Here is a 20,291-nt window from a genome sequence, read left to right as displayed (position 1 = left end):
AATAGGAAAAAAAAAATTAATCTTTCCTCCTCTCAAGTAAACAAGTAACTACTTAAATTGCTAGATAAAAACTTGATATCTAGGATTTATCTTTAACAATTACCTACCTTCTTCAACTTGCTAGTTTTCATCAGAGTGCTAAAACCGAATTTCTGCTAGTAACAATTTCTTGAATTTTGTCCACCTTAAAATAGTGAAAAATTCCAGGTTTTAAAGTTCACTGGAAAATCAATTAACATCACTCTCAGCCACACTACTATAATGACAAGATTATCAAAAGTGAAATTTTATCCATATTTTTAAAGGACTTAAAAATTCTGAAAACAAAGAATCACCTGTCTGCCAGGATGGGGCCCTGAATTGTGGTAAAAGAGTAGTTCCTGAAGAAGCAGCCTGAGCAGTTCGGGATTCAACAGCAGAGAGAAAATTCATCACTGAAGATTCTTTAGTGTTAGTGCTGGCATTGTTCACACTAGTATCAAATATTCCAGAAAGACCTACATTTGAAGATAAAATGTATCCCAAAGTAAAAATATATGTTAATATAAAATGATATTCCGGATCCTATTTTAAAAAGGAATCTCTGACATTTGAGGCCAGAAGTTCTACAACCCTAAACTGTTTTATTATGAATAGCAACAAATATTAATTTGCTCAAGCATAATTATAATTTAAAATCTACAGAGATGCATGAAAAAGAGATCTCCCTACTAATTATACAGATATTCCCTAGCAGTAAAAGACAAAGCTTTTAATCTCATTTTCATTTTAACATTTCCCATGAGACTGTTATGTTCCGTATACTTTCATAACCCAACATGTGAAAATTGATTTTTCTTCTTATTCACTAAATGCACCCAGATTTGTGGTATATTTCATAAGAGAATTTTTACCGGTTGGCTGAGGTGTGGCAGCATATCCAGGAAGCTGATGAGAGGCTGCAAAAGTCTGTCTCTGAAGGAGATCTGTTTCAGAGTGAGAAGGATGTCCTTCTTCATAGCTTAAACTAGAGGATGATAAAAATAAATGACAAAAAACACAGAGCTCAAACCAGATGATCAAAAAATTTCTAGGAGAGCAATTATCAAAAGTAGCATAAGTCTTTGACTAAATTCCTGACCTACAGATCAAGAGATCAAACACAGTCTGACAATACTGTCAAAATGCGGGGGAACATATTGAAGATACACTGGGAAGAAAAATAATACACAGTATTTTTCTTAGTTCAACTTTACCTACAACAAAGTCCTTTTACTGGAAGAGGTAGCATGGTACATTGGGAAGAGCAATATCCTGGAAAATAGGAGAGCTGAATTCACTGTCCAAGTGCTACTACTGGCTTACCATGTGATTTCAATAAGTGACTCTATTACTGTTGGACTTATTTCCTCAACTGTATGAATAAGGGACCCAGATAGGATAATCTCTAAAGTCCCTCTAATTCTAACAGTCTCTGGAATATAGTAGACAGTTCAAATGAATTGAAAATTAACACTATTTGCCAATAACTCTCCTAGAAAATTTCAAGCTTATACATCTTGAGAGTAATTTAGAATAAGATATTTTTCTCCCCTTGATTTTTATTCTGAATATTTTAAACCCACAGAAAAACTGAAACAGTACAATGAATAACCTGTATACCCATCACTTAAGTTTCAACAACTGTTAACATTTTGTTATATTTGTTTTATCTTTATACACAGACATATATACTCCTTTCTTTTAATCTACTTGAAAATAACTTGTGGACATCATGAAACTGTATCCTTAAATAATTCAGTTGCATCTCCTAGGAATAGGACATTCAGCTGTATAACCAAGTATCATTATTAGACTTGAAGAAATTCAACACTGTCATTATAACATGTAATACAGAGGTCACATTCCAATTTTCCTCAATTGTTGTCAAAATGTTTGATATTTTAAAGCTTTCTGTAGGATTCAATCAAAATTCAACAATTACATTTGGTTATGTCTCTTTACATTTAGAACACTGCCTCCACTCTGCCTCTAATGCCAAACCCCTTTTGCCTTGACTCCATGGACATGGACTTTTTATTTTGAGGAGTCAGGTGAATGTCAGTTGAAGTCAGTTGAATGTACGCTATCCCAAATTCTGGATTTGTCTGATTGCTACTTCATGAGAAATACATAATGATGCTTCGTAATTCTTATTGCACTCATGAGGACACACATAATGTCAGTCTGTCTCACTGGTGATGCTAAACTTGAAGTGGTTAAGGTACTGTCAGATCTCTCAATGTAGTTATTTCTTCTCTTTGAAATAAGTATGCAATTGTGAGGTGTTACTTAAGACAGTGTCAGTATCTTGTCCCAACAGCCAATGGTTTCAAACACCCTGCATTCATGATCTTCATTTCAATTATTGCACTGAAGATTAGAAACAGTAGTGTTCTAATTACACTACCTTCCATATTTAAAAGTTAGCATTCTTCTATAAAATAAAAATTAGCTTTTTCCCCCTTTTCTCTCTCTCTTATCTACATACGTACTTAAATATAATATATAAAATATATACTAATGTTTTTTAATGTATATACGTTATGCTTAAAAAAATATCATCGTAGACTCTTCATATTTAATTTATAGTGTCCCTTCAATCTTGTTTCCTTTTGACATATCCTCCTTGGTGCTCAAACACATTCTTACCTCCTAAAACAAGATGCTTCAGGTTCACCTTGTTTTTTTAACCCTGTACCACACCTGAAATCAACCATTTCCACTAGGGGTTTTTTAGTGGGCAGTGGCATTTTGAAACCAAGATCTGGGTGTCAGGTGTATTCAATGCCTGAGGTGTCACTGCTTCTAGGCCCTTTAAGTGGACAAAGCTAGGAAATACATGTCTTTTTAAAAACGTGAGTTCATAATGACAACTCTAACTCAAATCTAATGTAGTATTCCTCACCTTCCTCCATTTCACATTTATTTCCCTTTTCCTACAGTCAGAATCCCAGTTCACAACTATTGATACATCAACATATTTACTCATTAGTTCTATCCGAAAATACTGTAACACAACCTCTTTCAAAAACAAAACCACCAAGTAAAGTTAAGTATTTCTTCACAGTACTTTCTGTCTCAAGATCATGTCCCATTAAGTATATACAGTTAGAATACTGATTCGAAAGTTAAGTAAATGATTGTTTTAGTTTGAAGATTCAATTTTAGGATTAATTTTATATCTATTTTAAACTTTATAAATCAACTTATTAAGGTGTAAGTTACATACAGTAAAGTGCACCCATTTTAAGTGTACAGTTCAATGTGTACACATTTTTCGATAAATGTACACACCAGTATAACCATAATCCCAACCAACTTGCAGAACATTTCCATCACAACAGAAGGCTTCTCATGCCCCTTTGCAGTCAATATCTTTTTCATATCACCCCTGGCCCCAGACAACCACTGAGAAACCTAATGTTATGAAAATTTAGGCTTGCTTGTCCTAGAATTTCATATAAATGGAATCATACAGTCTGTACTCTTTTGTGTCTGGCTATTTTTCGTTTCAGCATAATGTTTCTGAGATACAACCATACTGTTGCATACATAAGTAGGTCATTCCTTTTCATTGAATTATATGAATTTATCACAATTATGTTTATCCATTCACTTACTGATGAACATTTGGATTGTTTGTAGTTAGAGGCTACTATGAATAATGTACTATGAACATTTTGTATACGAGTCTTCTGTGGACATATACTTTCATTTCTCTAAGTTAAATATCTAGGAATGAATTACTGGGTGATAAGGTAGGTGCACGTACCATTTTACATCAGCATCAGTAATTAATCAACATTCCGTTTTTGCTTTACATCCTTGCCACCACACGATCTTTTCAGTCTTCTTAATTTTAGCTATTCTAGGTAGGTTAAGTGGTATCTCACTGTGGTTTAATTTGCATTTCCCTAATAACAAATGATGAGGAGCATCTTCGTATATGCTTATAGACTATTCTTGTAACTTCTTTTGTGAAGTTTGTTCAAAGATTTTGCCCTTTAAAAAAAATTGGGTTGTTAGCCATCTTACTGGGTTGTAAAAAGTTTTTAAAATACAGTCTGGGACTTCCCTGGTGGGGCACTGGTTAAGAATCCTCCTGCTAATGCAGGGGATATGGGTTCAATCCCTGGTCCGGGAATATCCCACATGCCGCGGAGCAACTAAGGCCATGCGTCACGACTACTAAGCCTGTGCTCTAGAGCCCGTGCGCCACAACTACTGAAGCCCGCGCACCTAGAGCCCGTGCTCTGCAACAAGAGAAGCCACCACAGTGAGAGGCCCTCACACCACAACGAAGAGTAGCCCCCGCTCGCCGCAACTAAAGCCCGTGCACAGTAACGAAGACCCAATGCAGCCAAAAAATAAAAATTTTTTAAAAATAATCAAATGTTTTAAAATAAATAAATAAATAAATAAATACAGTCTGGATCCACATTTTTTTTGGTCAGATACATGTATTGTGAATGTTTTCTTCCAGGCCGAAGTTCTAACCAATTAATTTAACTGTGGTAAGAGCACTTAACATGAGATCCACCCGCTTAAAGTATATAATACAGTATTGTTAACTATGTGCACCATGTTGTACCGCAGATCTGTTCATGAACGATGAAGAGCTTACTCATCTTGCATTAACCAAACCTTTGTATCTGTTGAACAAATAGATACGCCTGTCCTCCTCTGACAGGCTCCCATTCGTAAACTGCGCGGCCAGGCTGCCCACCAGCCCTGGCCGGATGCCGCACTCCATCCTGTCTGCTACTTGGATGAGCTGCCTGGCGATGTCCCAGATGACTTCCTCTTGACTCTCAGAATCTCCCACAGTGGCGCAAGGCAGGTGGGAAAAGACCAATGCCCTCAAGGCGTGGAGCGTGCCCACTTCCAGTAATTCATTATTTTTTATTGTGGAGCAGCACTCCATTATATAGATGTACCAAATGTTGATGGTTGTTTTAAATCCGTTCATCAGTCGAAGGAACTTTGGGTTTTTCCTGTTTTGGCAATTATGAATAAAGCTGCTATAAACACATGCCTAAAGTTTAGTCTGAACATAAGTTTTCATTTCACTTGAGTAAATAACTTAGGAGGGGGATGGCTGAGTTATACGGTAATATGTTAACTTTAGAGAAACTCCTTGTTTTCCAAAGTAGCTATACCTCTTTGCATTCCCATCAATAATGTACGTCTGGTCTAGTTACTCTGCATCCTCACTGGCACCAAGTATTTTAAGTTTGTAAGTTGTTTCTTTTCCTTTTCTTTAAAAAAATTTGAGCTATTCTAATTGGTGTGCAGTGGTATCTCACTGTGGTTTTAGTTAGCATTTCCTTAATAACTAACAATGTTGGGCATCATTTGTTTATCTACCATGCAGAAATATTCTTTGGTAAAGTATCCACTCAAATCTTTTCCCATATTTTACTGGGTTGTTTGTTTTCTTATTAATGAGTTTTAGGAGTTGCCTATATACTCTGGAACCAAATCCTTGGACAGATACATATTTTGTAAACATTTTCTCCCAATCTGTGGCTTTCATTCTCCTAGCAATGTATTTAGAAGAGCAAAATAATTTATTTTATGAATTGTACTTTTGATGTTGTAGCTAAGAAATCTTTGCCTAATCCAACATCTCAGAGATTTCTTCTTATGTTTTCTTCTAGAAGTTTTATAGTATTAATATTTCCACTTAGGTCTGTGATTCATTTGGAATTCATTTTTTGTACATGTTGTGATATAAAGCTTGGGATTCATTTTTTTAAAATTTGGATATGCAATTATCCCAGTACTACTTATCAAAAAGATTATTTATCTACTGAATCTTTACCTATTGAACCTATATGAACCTATGTCCAAAAAAGTCAACTAGCCATATATTTGTGGTTCTGTTCTTAACTACTGTGTTACATTGATCCATGTCTGTTCTTAGGCCAACAACACACAGTCTGATAAATGATTCAGGTTGTACAGATTTTCTAATTTTGTTCTTTTTCAAAATGACTTTGTCTATGCCAGGTATTCCCATATAAATTTTAGAGTCAGCCGGTCAATTTCTACAAAAACACTGCAATGACTCTATACATCAACCGGGGCAAACTACCATCTTAAGAGTATTGGGTCTTCTAATCCATGAGTATATCTATTTATTTGGGTCTTTAATTCCTGTCAGCAATCTTTTGTAGTGTTTAGTGTATGATTCTTACAAGTATAAATCCCTAGATATCTCATTTTTCTTTTGTTCTAAATTTTTTTAAATGACCGCTTTATTGATATATAATTCACATACCATAAAGGTCACCCTTTTAAAGTGCACAAATCAGAGCTCTTTTAGAATACTCAGGGTTGTTCAACCATCACCATAATCTAATTTTAGAACACTTCACTGCCTCAAAAATAAACCTGTACCCATTAGCATCACACCCTATATATCCTCCTCTACCCAGTCCCTGGCAATCACTAATTTTTCTGTCTCTATGCATTTGCCCACTCGCAACATTTCATATAAATGGAATCATATTATATTATATGCAGGCTTTTGTGACTGGCTTCTTTCACTTAGCATAATGTTTTCAAGGGTCATCCATGTTACAAACATGGATATATCAGTACTTCATTTCACGGCTGAATAACATTCCATTGTATAGATATACCACATTTTGTTTAGCCATTCATCACCTGATGGACATTGGGTTGTTTCCACTTTTTGGCTATTATGAATTATGTTGTGATGAACATGCACATACAAGTTTTTGTGTGGATGTATATTTTTAATACTCTTGGGTATATACCTAGGAGTGGAATTGCTGGGTCTTATGATAACTCCATGTTTCACATTTTGAGGAATGGCCAACCAAACTGGCTGTACCATTTTACATTCCCAGCAACAACGTTTAATGGGTTACAATTTCTCAACATCTTTGCCAATACTTGTTATTGCCTGTGTCTTTACTTTTATTATAATACCCATCCTAGTAGGTGTGAAGTGGTATCTCATTGTGGTTTTGATTTTCATTTACCTAATGATGTTGAGCATCTTTGCATTTTCTTCCTGACCAAACAAACAGAAAGAGAGAGGGGAAAAAACCTTACACTTATGGGGATATGTCAAAGGGACAAAGAGGCAAATTGAAAGAGCTCCCAATGACCAAAACTGGAACATTTTGAGCAAAAAAAATTTAGTAGTATATATCTGTGAGTCCATACTGATAAATTTAAATGATTAATAAATAAGTGGAGGAGGAAACACAAATCTCCCTTGAAGAATTCTAAATAATTTACGTAGCAACTCTACATTGAAGCAGGTGGGCCATAACTCCCCACTCCTTAATGGGCTGCACATAGCAACTTTCTTCCAAAGGGGATAGTATTGAAAGGAGGAAATAAACAAAAAAAAAATAACTTTACAGTGCAGAAACCTGACAAACACTATCTCAGCCAGGAGGTAAAAATCAACATCAACAGTGATAAATCACATTGATAAGATATACCCTTAATATGATGTAACGAAAGTAACACTTTACCTCTATGATCTCCCTCTAGAGAACCCATAACTCCAGTCTGATTATGAGAAAAAAAACATCAGGCAAATTCCAAGAGAAGGGCATTCTACAAAATACTTGACCAGCGCTGCTCAAAAATATAAAGGTCATCAGAAACAAGAAAAGTCTGAGAAATTGTGATGGCAAAGAGGAATCTACTGAGACAAGATAAACAAATGTAAAGGGGTATCCCTGGAGAGACCAAAAAAACACATTAAGTAAAAACTAAGGAAATTTGAATAAACTATGGATTTCAGTTGACTACAATGTATCAGTTAATTACTAGTAACAAATGTACCATAAGAATATAAGAAGTTAATAATAGGGGAAAGTGGGTGAGGGTGTATATGGGAACCCTGTAACTACCTATAAATCTAAAACAGCTCTCAGGGAATTCCCTGGTAGTCCAGTGGTTAAGACTCCATGCTTTCGCTGCTGAGGGCTGGGGTTCAATCCCTGGCTGGGGAACTAAGATCCCACAAGCCACGTGGCATGGTCAAAAAAAACTCCAAAACCCCACAAAAAAAAGAAGAGGCTCTCAAAAATACAGTCTACACTAAGAAAAATTTGTAAGCCATGTCAAATCTTGAAACCTCTTTAAGAGTAAGAATAATGATCAAGATAAACTGTAAATATCAGGAGGTTCTAGGGGTGGTTTTTTGTCGTCTTGCTTCTTAGAAATCCATGCTAACTCCACTTCTTTAACAGGCAAGGAATAATTATAACCTCCTAGTTGGTCTCTCTGCTTCTGCCCTAACCCCTCCCACCCCCTATTCTCAGCCTGAGTCACTCCCTTAAAAAATGAAGTCATATGATAGTTCAATTTTTAGTATTTTGAGGAATCTCCATACTGTTTTCCATAGTAGCTGCACCAATTTACACTCCCACCAACAGGGTACAAGGGCTCCCTTTCCTCCATACCCTCTTCAACACTTGTTATTTGTTGTCTTTTTGATAATGGCCATTCTGACAGGTGTGAGGTGATATCTTATTGTGCTTTTGATTTGCATTTCATTGATGAGTGTTACTGAACATCTTTTCATGTGTCTGTTGGCCATCTGTATGTCTTCTTTGGAAAAATGTGTATTCAGGTCCTCTGTACATTTTTAAAAAACCGGTTGATTTTTTTTAAAAACATTGAGCTATATGAGTTCTTTGTATATTTTGGATTTTAACCCCTTATCAATAGAATTAAAATTAAAAATTAAATTAAAAAAATTGAACTACCATACTAACTGGCAATTCCACTTCTGGGTATTTTTCTGAAAATTCAAAACACTAATTCGAAAAGATCTATGCACCCCCTCCCCATGTTCACTGCAGCATTATTTACAGTAGCCAAGATACGGAAGCAACCTGAATGTCCACTGACAGATGAATTGATAAAGATGTGGGGTGTGTGTATATATTACACATATAATGTGTGTATCACATACAAATATATAAATAAAATGGAATATTACTCAGCCATAAAAAATATGAAATCTTGCCATTTGAGGCAACATGGACAGACCTAGAGGGTACTATGCTAAGTGAAATAAGTCAGAGAGACAAATATGTGGAATCTAAAAGACCAAATAAATGAACAAACATAACAAAACAAAAACAGACTCATAGATACAGAGAATAAACAGGTGGTAGGTGGGGGGGATGAGCACAATAGGTAAGGGAGATTAAGAAGTACAGACTCCCAGTTACAAAATAAATGAGTCATAGGGATGAAATGTACAGCATGAGGAATATAATCAATAATGTTGTAATAATTTTGTATGGTGACAGATGGTAACTATTTCGTAATGTACAGAAATACTGAATCACTATGTTGTGCACCTGGAACTAACATAGTGTTGTAAGGTCAATTATGATTAAAAAAAAAAAAAAAAGTAAAGCCAAATCAGGAAACTCTTCTGCTCAAATCCTTCCAATGGCTTCCCATCTCACCCTAGTAAAAGCCAAAGTTCTTACAATAATCCTCAATGTACTAAGTAACCTAACTGCTGCCCCCTTAAACCTCCAATTTTATCTATTTTCCACTCCAGCCACACAGGTCTCCTGGCTCTTTCCTCAAACATACTAAGTTGGTTCACCTCATTTCCCCTCAGGTCTCTGCTCAAACTTTATCTCACTGAAGACTTCCCTGACCACCTGATATAAAATAACATCCTTCCTCTATTCTCTCTACACATTGCCTAACCCTCTTTTCTTGCTTTATTCTTCTCCATAGCACTAATAAACATTCAACATTATTTACTAGTTTGCCTATTAGCGACTGAAATGAAAACTCCATTAGGACAGGGTCTTTGCTTTCATCACTGCTATAACCCCAACACCCAAAATATTGGGTTGGCAAAAAAGTTCCTTCGGTTTTTAAGTTAAAAAAAAAGAGGCACATTTTCCATTTTCACCAAGAACTTTATTGAATAACGTATTCACTGTTTTGTTCCACTACCTTCTGCCATTTTTCAGGCAAGTTCATTAATTCCATCTTCTCAAAACTTTTTATATTTTTGAGGAAGAACTGTTCCAAGTGCCTTTTACAGTCTTGCAGAGAATTGAAATTTTTTCCATTAAGAGAATTTTGTAAAGACCGAAATAAATGGAAATCCAAAGGTGCCATGTCTGGTGAATATGGCTGATGAATCAGAACTTCCCAGCCAAGCTGTAACAGTTTTTGCCTGGTCATCAACGAAACATGCAGTCTTGTGTTATCGTCATGGAAGATTATGCGTTCTCTGTTGACTAATCCCGGACGCTTTTCCTCCAGTGTTGCTTTCAGTTGGTCAACTGGAAGAAGTTCTTGTTGGAATTAATCGTTTTGTTTCCTGGAAGGAGCTCATAACAGAGGACTTCCTTCCAATCCCACCATGTACACAACATCACCTTCTTTGAATGAAGACCGGCCTTTGGTGTGGTTGTTGGTGGTGTATTTCTCTTGCCCCACGATCTCTTCTGTTCCACTTTATTGTACAGTATCCACTTTTCATTGCCCATCACAATTTGTTTTAAAAGCAGAATGTTTTCATTACATTTAAGTAGAGAATCGCACGTGGAAATACGGTCAAGAAGGTTTTTTTCGCTTAACTTGTGTGGAACCCAAACATCAAAGTGATTAACGTAACCAAGCTGGTGCAAATGATTTTCAATGCTTGATTTGGATATTTTGAGTATGTCGGCTACCTCCCTCGTGGTATAACGTTGATTGTTCTCAATTAATGTCCCTATTTGATGGCTATCAACTTCAACTGGTCTACCTGACCGTGAAGCATTGTCCAGTGAGAAATCTCCAGCATGAAACATCACAAACCACTTTTGACACATTCAATCAGTCACAGCACCTTCTCCATACACTGCACAAATCTTTTTTTGCATTTCAGTTGCGTTTTTACCTTTCTTGAAATAATAAAGCATAATGTGCTGAAAATGTTGCCTTTTTTATTCCATCTTCAATATTAAAATGGCTACACAAAAATTCACCAATTTTTATAAGCTTTTTGTTTAAATGCACGCTGACATGACAGCTGTCAAAATACAATCGAACAAAATTGTTTCAAATGAAGTTGAAGACAACTAAGCGCTACTAGAGCCGTCTAACGGAGAACACCAAACGAACTTTTTGGGCAACCCAATAGTATCTGGCACATTGTAGATACTCATAAATAATTACAATCTATGTTCAGTTTCAGAAGAGAAATCACCTTTAAGTTACAACTCAATCACCTCTCAAGCAAATACGTACTGAGTACCTAACCTGATTGCCAGACATCCTGATAAGAATTGGGAAATAAAAAAATGAAGGATTGGGCTTCCCTGGTGGTGCAGTGGTTGAGAGTCCGCCTGCTGATGCAGGGGACGCGGGTTCGTGCCCCGGTCCGGGAAGATCCCACATGCCGCGGAGCGGCTGGGCCCATGAGCCATGGCTGCTGAACCTGTGCGTCCGGAGCCTGTGCTCCGCAATGGGAGAGGCCACAACGGTGGGAGGCCCACGTACCACCAAAAAAAATGAAGGATCAAGCTAGTAGGTCAGCCCTTTCTAGAAAACTGAATACCTGGAGACTTCTATCAATTTTAAGCATTGTATGAGCATTTTCAATATAAAGCAGAGATCTAACTGGGCCACTATTCAATGGATTTAATTATTGAAGCCCAAATTAAGAACGTTCTACACCATACGTCATAGAGGGAGCAATACAGATAATTTTAACCTCTCAATAATTATATAAAAATAAACTGGATTCTTTTTAAAAAACAACATATATAAAGCACAATGGGATAAAGATTATACGTGATATAAAAATTAGCTTTGAGTGAAACAGTAGTTCAATGAATTTTTAAAAACCAGTTAAAATTCCATGCTTCCCGCCTTTTCGAGGGTGGCGGCAAGAGCGCCATGGAGGCCTTGGGCACACTTCGAGAGTACAAAGTGGTGGGGCGCTGCCCGCCAAACGGCCCACACCGCCCCTCTGTCGTATGCAAATCTTTGCACCTAATCATGCTGCCAAGTCCCGCTTCTGGTACTTTGTGTCTCAGCTGAAGAAGATGAAGAAGTCTTCAGGGAAACTGTCTGCTGTGGACAGGTGTTCAAGAAATCTCCCAAGGCTGAAGAACTTCTGCATCTGGCTGCACTATGACTCCCGCAAAGGCCCCCACAACATGTACCGGCAGTACCGGGACCTGACTGCAGCCGGCACCATCACCTAGTGCTACCAAGACATGGGCACTCGGCGCCTTGCCCGGGCCCACTGGATCCAGATCATGGAGGTAGAGGAGATCGCAGCCAGCAAGTGCCACCGAGCAGCCACCAAGCAGTTCCACGACTCCAAGATCAAGTTCCCACTGCCCCACCGGGTCCTCTGTCACCAGCACAAGCCACACTTCACCACCAAGAGGCCCAACACCTTCTTTTAAATGCAGGCCCTCCCCATCCCCAGGTCTGCCCAAATAAAACTCATTGGGAAGACCAGAAGAAGAAAAAAAAAGTTCCATGCTTCCCTCAAAAAATTAAACATAGTCACCATATGCCCTAGCAGTCCCATTTCTAGGTATATATACTCAAAAGAACTGGAAATACATATGTTCACACAAAAACTCGTATATAAATGTTCACAGCAGCATTATTCATGACAGTCAAAAGGCAGAAACAATCCAAATGTCCAACAATAAAGGGATAAGTAAAATGTGATACAGCCATACAATGGAATATTACTCAGCCATAGAAAGAAATGAAATACTAATACATGCTACAACATGGATGAACCTTGAAAACACTATGCTAAGTGAAAGAAGCCAAATACAAAAGTCCACATATAGTATGATTCCATTTCTATGAAATGTACTAAATGATCAAACCCCTGGAGACACAAAGTAGATACTGTGGTTGCCAGGGTTTAGGGAGAGGGGAGAATAGGAAGAGACTGCTTATGAGCATGTGTTTCCTTCAGGGGTGATGGAAAGTGTTCTAGAACTATATAGTGGTGATGGTTACACAGTCTCATGTAACTACTACTGAACTGTACATTTCAAAATAGTGAATTATGGGAATTCCCTGGTGGTCCAGTGGTTAGGACTCCGTGTTCTCACTGCCGAGGGCCCAGGTTCGATCCCTGGTCGGGGAACTAAAGTTCCATAAGCCATGCGGCACAGCCAAAAACAAAACAGTCTTTATTAGCAAACAACATAATTTTAAAAAATAAAAATAAAATAAAATAGTGAATTATATGATTTGTGAACTATAGCTCAATAAAAGTTACGATCATCCAAACTTAGTGATTATGGGTAATTTTTCATGAAGTGTGAAACATCAACAAACAAGAAGGTGGTTATAGATAGGCTTGCTGTCATGCATGTATTCAATCTCCCTCCTGTGGTTGGCCCATCTCCATATACCATATAATAAGGATTTTTTTTGTTAATCTGTACATAATATTTTTAAGGTTTTAAAACAAGTTTCAAAAATATATATATATTTTATGGTTTTAAAATAAGTTTCAAAATAATCTGATGGTCACTGGCTTGCTGAAGTTGTTTATTTTTTTCAAACAAAAGCCAGCCTAAGAAAATAAAAATTTATCCTGGAAAAAAAAAAAAGCCTCAAAACATGGTCTTTGTTTCTAATTCCTATACCTAAATATAAGCTCCTTTGAATAAATGTACATTTATTTAATATAATAGTACCTACCGTAGTATAGCCCTTTCTAGCCCCCAAGGCCTGAATGGGTGGTAGGGTGGGAAAGAGGACTTTTACTACCCCTACATACTCCAAGCACTACAGGAGCTAAGGTCTAGGGAAGAGGAAGGAACCAAGGGCTAGCAGTGACAGTTGTGTCAATCTTCAGATTCCCAACCAAGCACAAAACTTCCATCTTCCATCCCCTCCCCATACTTTCAAAGTCGGGTACAGACTTAATCTTGAGGATAAGAACAGTCAGAATTTTGCAGGGGGAAGTAACATTTTCCTTCAGTTCCTGTTACTTAAATTCCAAATTTAAAAACTGACGTTTTCCTCAAAATTAAAACAAACCAAAAGAGATTATGCTTTACCACTCTCTACCTTGTTTACTATAAGTATGACATACTTTCCGTAAGCCTCTTTCCTAATTTTAATCTAATTTGTTTAACAAAGAAAATTAAGTTTTAAGGCAGATGAGAAAGCTGTGACAAAAATCTTATCTAAAATGGCAAATTTGTGCAGTGAAGATGGCATATGATCATAAGAAAAAATGCTTTGAGTGTATTACTGAGAATAAGCTGTCTTACGGTTTATATCCAGATATTAATAACATGTACAGATCTTCTCCTTGGGTAGCATACTCTTATGTCCGTAATACTTAAGAAATAAAACACATTCCAAGTTTTAAAATCAATCAGCAAAAATTCCATGAAATATGTTAAATCCCAGGTAAACAAGCCAGTACTTGCACACAAGTAATAAGTTACCCAAGACTGAATGATTTTGCCTTAAGTAGTCATATTATTTTCTTCTCTGTTAAAGAACTTGGTCACTGAAAAAATATATATTCTAATATAATAAAAACAGAATTTTCTTTAAATTTGGAAAATAATGTTTTAGTCTTAGGGTATTATCAACCTTTCAGAGTTGAGAAAGATAACCCTGGATTGGAAGTTAGGAGGCCCAGATTCCAGTCCTGATTCTGCAAATTACGTACTTCAAGACTTTCAGCAAAGCACAGGGAGTCCTAGTTCTTCTCTTTATGAAGCCTAATGTTCTGCATATTTCTAATATTCTGAGTTAAGCTAAATATTTTTACTTCATCTATCACACAGTATTCTTCAGTATAAAATCTGTCTTCAAAATGAGTACAGTGATAACACCAAGTTCACTGAATTAACTTTGCATGTATGTAACTTTGCATGTATTGTAGTCTGAGGATTAAAAACAAAAAAAACCCCTGAAGCATAAGAAGAATCAGCCCTTATTAAGGAATTATTTATTGTGAGTTTGAAAAAATAAACTAATGAACCATGAAACAACTATGTAACAGCTGTAAAAAAAAAAAAAAAAAAAACACACACACACAAGCTTTGCAAATAAACCACAGGATTCAAACCCAGCTCTGTACTTTACAAATTCTGCAACTTGAGGCTAACCACATAGTCTCTCTATGTCTCAGTTTCCTCAACTGTAAAATATGGTGAATAGTAACATGCACATTCATAAAGTTGTGAGAGTAAACAATAAGGCATATATATATATATATATATATATAGCATTTAGCGCAGTACTATATGTTTGGCACATAATGTTCAATCAATGCTATTATTACTGCACCTAAAGGTGAGGTCTGAATTTATACAACTGACATTTACTGACTGCCAAGCATTATGCTAGGCACTAGAAGGCACAGAAGTAAAAAGGCATAAGTAAATGAACAAACATTACATAGTATAAGAGGCTTACCTCTAGGAAATGCAGCTGAGTACTGAAAGAAAGAGAAGAAAGTATTCAAGGGAAGAAAAAGAAGATTATTTCAGGAAGAGATAATACCATATGTAAAGACCTAGAAATGTAAATAAGATGGTACATTAGTAGACCTTTCAGTAATTCTGCATGGGTGTACTAGGGATGGGGCTATGAATCAGACAGGACCCAGATTATAGAAAATTATATGACAAAATCACATTTATCTTCAAGGGAATCAAAAGCCTCTAAAGAATTTTAATCAGTGTTAAATGATTAAATTTGTATTTTAAAAGAATGGTTTTTAACCAGAGGTGCTCATCAGCATCATCTGGCGGGTTTTTTTCAAACTATACACTCCCAGTTCTCATTTTCAGAAGTTCTTTATTAGTAATTCTAAGATGGGACCCTGTAAGTCACTTTGAAAAAGCTCTTAAAGCAATTCTGCCATATACCAAGAGGAGAGAATGACTCTTAGAAGGATAATCTGATAAGCACTGTGAAGAAGAGCAAGCCTAAAAGTTGGAAGGCCAAGATCCTACTGCAGAAATCCAGGTAAAAAATTATAAGGACCCAAACAGTGGCAATAGTTATAGACAGTTGAGAACTCTTAAAATGTGTTCATAAGAGATAAAGTGGGAAATACTCAAAAGAGGGCTAGTGAACATTACCACTTAGAGCTGGAAATTAAAAATTGGGTATCATTACCAGTTGGGTTATTTGTGAAGTCATGAAATGGATGAAATTGCCAAAAGAGTGTCCTCCCTGAGAAATGGGGCTGAGGGCAGAAGCGATTGAGACATTACTTTTGGAAGACACAGCAATCAGCGAAAGTCTCCACGGAAAGGGGATATTAAGCCAACCCTGTGCCAAACCACAGGAAGAGGAGAGGAAAGAGTTATGCATGGCCTGAGGTTGGAAAGCTTGCTATATAGAGCAGCGAAAGAAGACTAACATGCTTCAAGTGTACTGAGGGAAGGGGAGAGTGGCAGGAGACCCAGGAGACCCATTCACCTGTAAAGTAGTAGGCAAGGGGCAAACATGAAAAACCTATGGGGGTACAGTAAGGAGTCTGGATTCTATTCCATGCGCAATGGAAAACAACTGAAGGATTTTTAACCAAGGGAGTGACTAAATACATTTTTAAAAGGTGACTCTAGCTGCTATGTGCTACAAAACTTACCTTCAGTTCCCAAACTAAAATTGAAAGCAAAGGGAATCTTAAACTCAAATAAGCCTTTCATTGTCATAACAGCCCTTTCATACAAGTATTACTATGTAAGTCTCCAAGTTTTACTAAAAATTGCTTTAAAAGCAAGTGTTAAGGGATGTAGAGCTTAATGAACTTGGCTACCAACTGCTGAGTAATTCCACTGTGATGTCCTGTAGATTAAAAAACAGTGAAAATAATAAAGTTGTCGATGGTAAAAGATACCTCCCTTCTCTTGAACCTGACTGCAGAATATCATGTGAGAAGAGACAACTCTGTGTTAAAAATAGTGAACCTTTCAGGAGATTAATGGCTATAGTAAAAAAATAAAAAAAAAAAAAGGCTATAATCACAAGTGTTGACAAGGATGTGGAGAAACTAGAATCCTCATACACTGCGGGTGGGAATGTAAAATAAAATGATACTGTCACTTTAGAAAAGTCTGGCAGTTCCTCAAAATGTTAAACACCATTATCATATGACCCAACAATTCTACTCTTAGGTACGTGTGCAAGAAAAGTGAAACATGTTTTCATTTAAATACTTTTATGAAAATGTTCACAGCAGCATTATTCACAAGAGCCAAACAGTGAAAACAACCCAAATGTCCATCAACCAGTGAACAGAAAAACAAATGAGCTATATCTAAACAATGGAATATTATTCCATTATAAGTATTTATAAGTACTGATACATGCTACAACATGGATAAATCTCAAAAACGTTATGCTTAGGCAAAGAAGCCAAACACATTTTTTGATTCCATTTCTATTAAATGTCCAGGAAAGGCAAATCTATAGAGACAGAAAATGGATTAATGGTTGCCTAGGGAGAATGGGGAGTGAGGGGGGAATGAAAATGTTTGAAGATTAGACTGTGGTGACACTGTGGTGACATAAACATACTAAAAATTATTGAATTGTACACTTAATACAGGAGAATTTTATGGTATGTAAATTAAATCTCAATAAAGCTGTTAATTTTTAAAAAGTGCTGGAGGAGTCAAATGGCCTGGAATCACTATCTCTAATGGGACCTCAGCAACTTACAGCTTCTTTGGGCCTTCATTTTTCTTTTGTTAAAGACTACCTCACAGCACAGGTAACTTCTATATACTGCATCCCCTTGGCGCTTCAGGGGCCATTAGGGGTAGGTTCTGCAGGAGATCAGAAGGCAGAAGAGAGGAGCCTGAGTATTATCTGTCCATTCCCTCCCTGTCACAACCACGGTTCCAGCCATGCTGCATCTCTACACAACTACAGTTCCTTCTGGGCTCCAATAACTGGTGCCCAGAAGTGGCCCTTCACAGGCCCAGAAGTGGCTTCACACTGCTGCTACTCACTCAGTGTCTCAATATCCCTTTTTGGTTCCCTTAACTCTGCTCCCAACCATAATACTGAGCCCTTCACCAAAGTAACTGCAAATGAATCATCTAAGAGAAATTATGTTTCATGCAGGCCCCCAACTGATAATCGTATAAAGGAGGTACAACTGGTATTTTGTACCAACAAGTTACTGTTAAATCAAGTATGATTTCTTGAGATAAGTAAATGTATTTTAATTTTATATACATCATTAATGATCTTTCTTAAAAAATCCTACTTCATTTTGTGTAAACGATACATTTAAGTTTATTAAAAAGAAGGTGTTTTTGTTTTCACTAACAAGGTGAAATGAGTAGTATGGTATTTCCTGCCTAGTGGAGCAGTAGAACATATTCAAAAAACAATCTACCAGTTCCAAACATTATCCACAACAAAGAGAGAGAGATTTTGGCATTTGTAACAGATGCCCAAGAAAGACAATGCCAAAGTCAAGGCTACTCAGAGTTTCCATCTGTTGTTCTGTCGGAAAATAAATGAAATGTGTTGGTGATGTGGCATATGCTTGGCTATATGCATGATAACAAGAGTCTCCAAGACCTGGATTGGACACAATTCCAAAGTTCCATCTCATCTTCCTTTTTTATTTCTGCCATCACCTGTATTACTGACCTTTCCATTGAACAAAGAAAACATTTCAGGTCCAATTTTTCCCAACTCCAATATTTTTCTAGAACACTTTTCTTTTAAAAGAAATACGTCTGTCAAAGCAAATTATTTTGTGATTTGAACTGCTGCAGTAATGTATTAACTATCTGTAATGTCCAGACATTAACATTCATTTAAGAGGTAGACAAAAATGGTCACGTGGGCCCTGGATAATTCTCTCTCATTTCAGGCTATGAAGGGATTATCGAAAATGAATTAATACATAGCTGGTTACTTCTTACAATACACAATAGAGTCCATATTTCCATGATTCAAATGTATAGGTGCTATGAAATATTTTAGTTTAGTTTCTTCAATGCATCTTGTTGTGGCTTAGTCTTTCCCTTACCGAATTAAATTTCTTCCTTGTTTGAGAAACTAGTAGAGCTGAATTTTTAGTCATCACAATTTTCTTCACTAATATTAACATGGCCTAGTATTTCTGGCATTAAGTAAGGAAGTCTTTCTAAAGATATACACTTATCACAATAATTCACACTTGTGAATAGTTTTGTAGACAAACATTTATACATCTTTGGTTTAATATAAGAACTTAATAAATAACATTTTAGAGGAAGGAAAAAGATTTTCAGGAGAATCAAAATCCAAAGCTTAATATTCATTTTGATACTCATTGTACTTTTTCTTCTTTCCCTATAAATTAATTTTTATTGGAGTATGGTTGCTTTACAATGTTGTGTTAGATTTACAATGTTGTATTAGCCTCCACTGCACAACAAAATCAATCAGCCATACACATATAGATATCCCCTCCCTTTTATGTTACCACAGTGCACTAGGTGAGTTCCCTGTGCTATACAGCATGTTCCCCATCAGTTGTCCATTTTATACATAGTATCAATAATGTGTATGTGTCAATCCCAGTCTCCCAATTCCTCCCACCCCACCCTTTTCCTCCTTGGTATCCATACATTTGTTCTCTACATCTGTGTCTCTATTTCTGCTTTGCAACTAAGATCATCTATACCATTTTTCTAGATTCCACATAATATGCGTTAGTATATGATATTTGCTTTTCTCTTTCTGACTTACTTCACTCTGTATGACATTCTCTAGGTCCATCCACGTCTCTACAAATGACCCAATTTCATTCCTTTTTATGGCTGAGTAATATTCCATTATATATCCCCTATAAACTTAAAAAAAAAATTTTTTTGTTGGAGTATACTTGATTTACAATGCTGTTAGTTTCAGGTGTTCCCTATAAATTTTAATAAAAATTAATCAGAAATTTTCCAGATGCTCAAAAGGCTTTCCTAAGGAAATTTCCAGAAATCCATAAGCCCATTAACCAAAGACTTATAATAAAACCACTAGTATTTTATACAATTGTATTATTTATACTATTTTAAGATTGACTTCAGGGACTTCCCTGGTGGCACAGTGGTTAAGAATCCGCCTGCCAACGCAGGGAACACGGGTTTGAACCCTGGTCCAGGAAGATCCCACATGCCGCTGAGCAACTAAGCCCGTGCGCCACAACTACTGAGCCTGTGCTCTAGAGCCGGTGCTCTGCAACAAGAGAAGCCACTGCAATGAGAAGCCTGTACACTGTAAAG

General features: G+C 36.6%; 1 protein-coding gene, 1 non-coding gene and 1 pseudogene across 4 annotated transcripts in view; 2 read left to right on the top strand and 1 right to left on the bottom strand.

Moving 5' to 3' along the window:
* Positions 1 to 20,291, bottom strand: part of QSER1 (glutamine and serine rich 1) — a 76,865-nt gene that overhangs the window by 43,585 nt on the left and 12,989 nt on the right. For 2 of the 3 annotated variants that reach the window (XM_029207565.1, XM_029207563.1), the window contains exons 2-3: positions 894 to 1,006; positions 336 to 497 (exon numbers count right to left, since the gene is read on the bottom strand). In XM_029207565.1, the coding sequence (XP_029063398.1) occupies positions 336 to 432 (97 nt within the window). In that variant the 5' untranslated portion in view covers positions 433 to 497; positions 894 to 1,006. Of the gene's footprint in view, positions 1 to 335; positions 498 to 893; positions 1,122 to 20,291 lie in introns of those variants that run through there. The other variant, XM_029207564.1, reaches the window with a different exon arrangement.
* On the top strand, positions 11,944 to 12,551 carry LOC114886710 (annotated as a pseudogene).
* On the top strand, positions 13,096 to 13,168 carry TRNAE-CUC. The gene has a single exon. It is a non-coding gene; the product is annotated as a tRNA-Glu (tRNA).

Source organism: Monodon monoceros, unplaced genomic scaffold, assembly GCF_005190385.1.
Source record: "Monodon monoceros isolate NGI ecotype Baffin Bay Population unplaced genomic scaffold, NGI_Narwhal_1 Super_Scaffold_7, whole genome shotgun sequence".
Lineage (NCBI taxonomy): Eukaryota > Metazoa > Chordata > Mammalia > Artiodactyla > Monodontidae > Monodon > Monodon monoceros.
The sequence above is the reverse complement of the archived record's forward strand: the minus strand, read 5'-3'. Positions and strand labels throughout refer to the sequence as shown.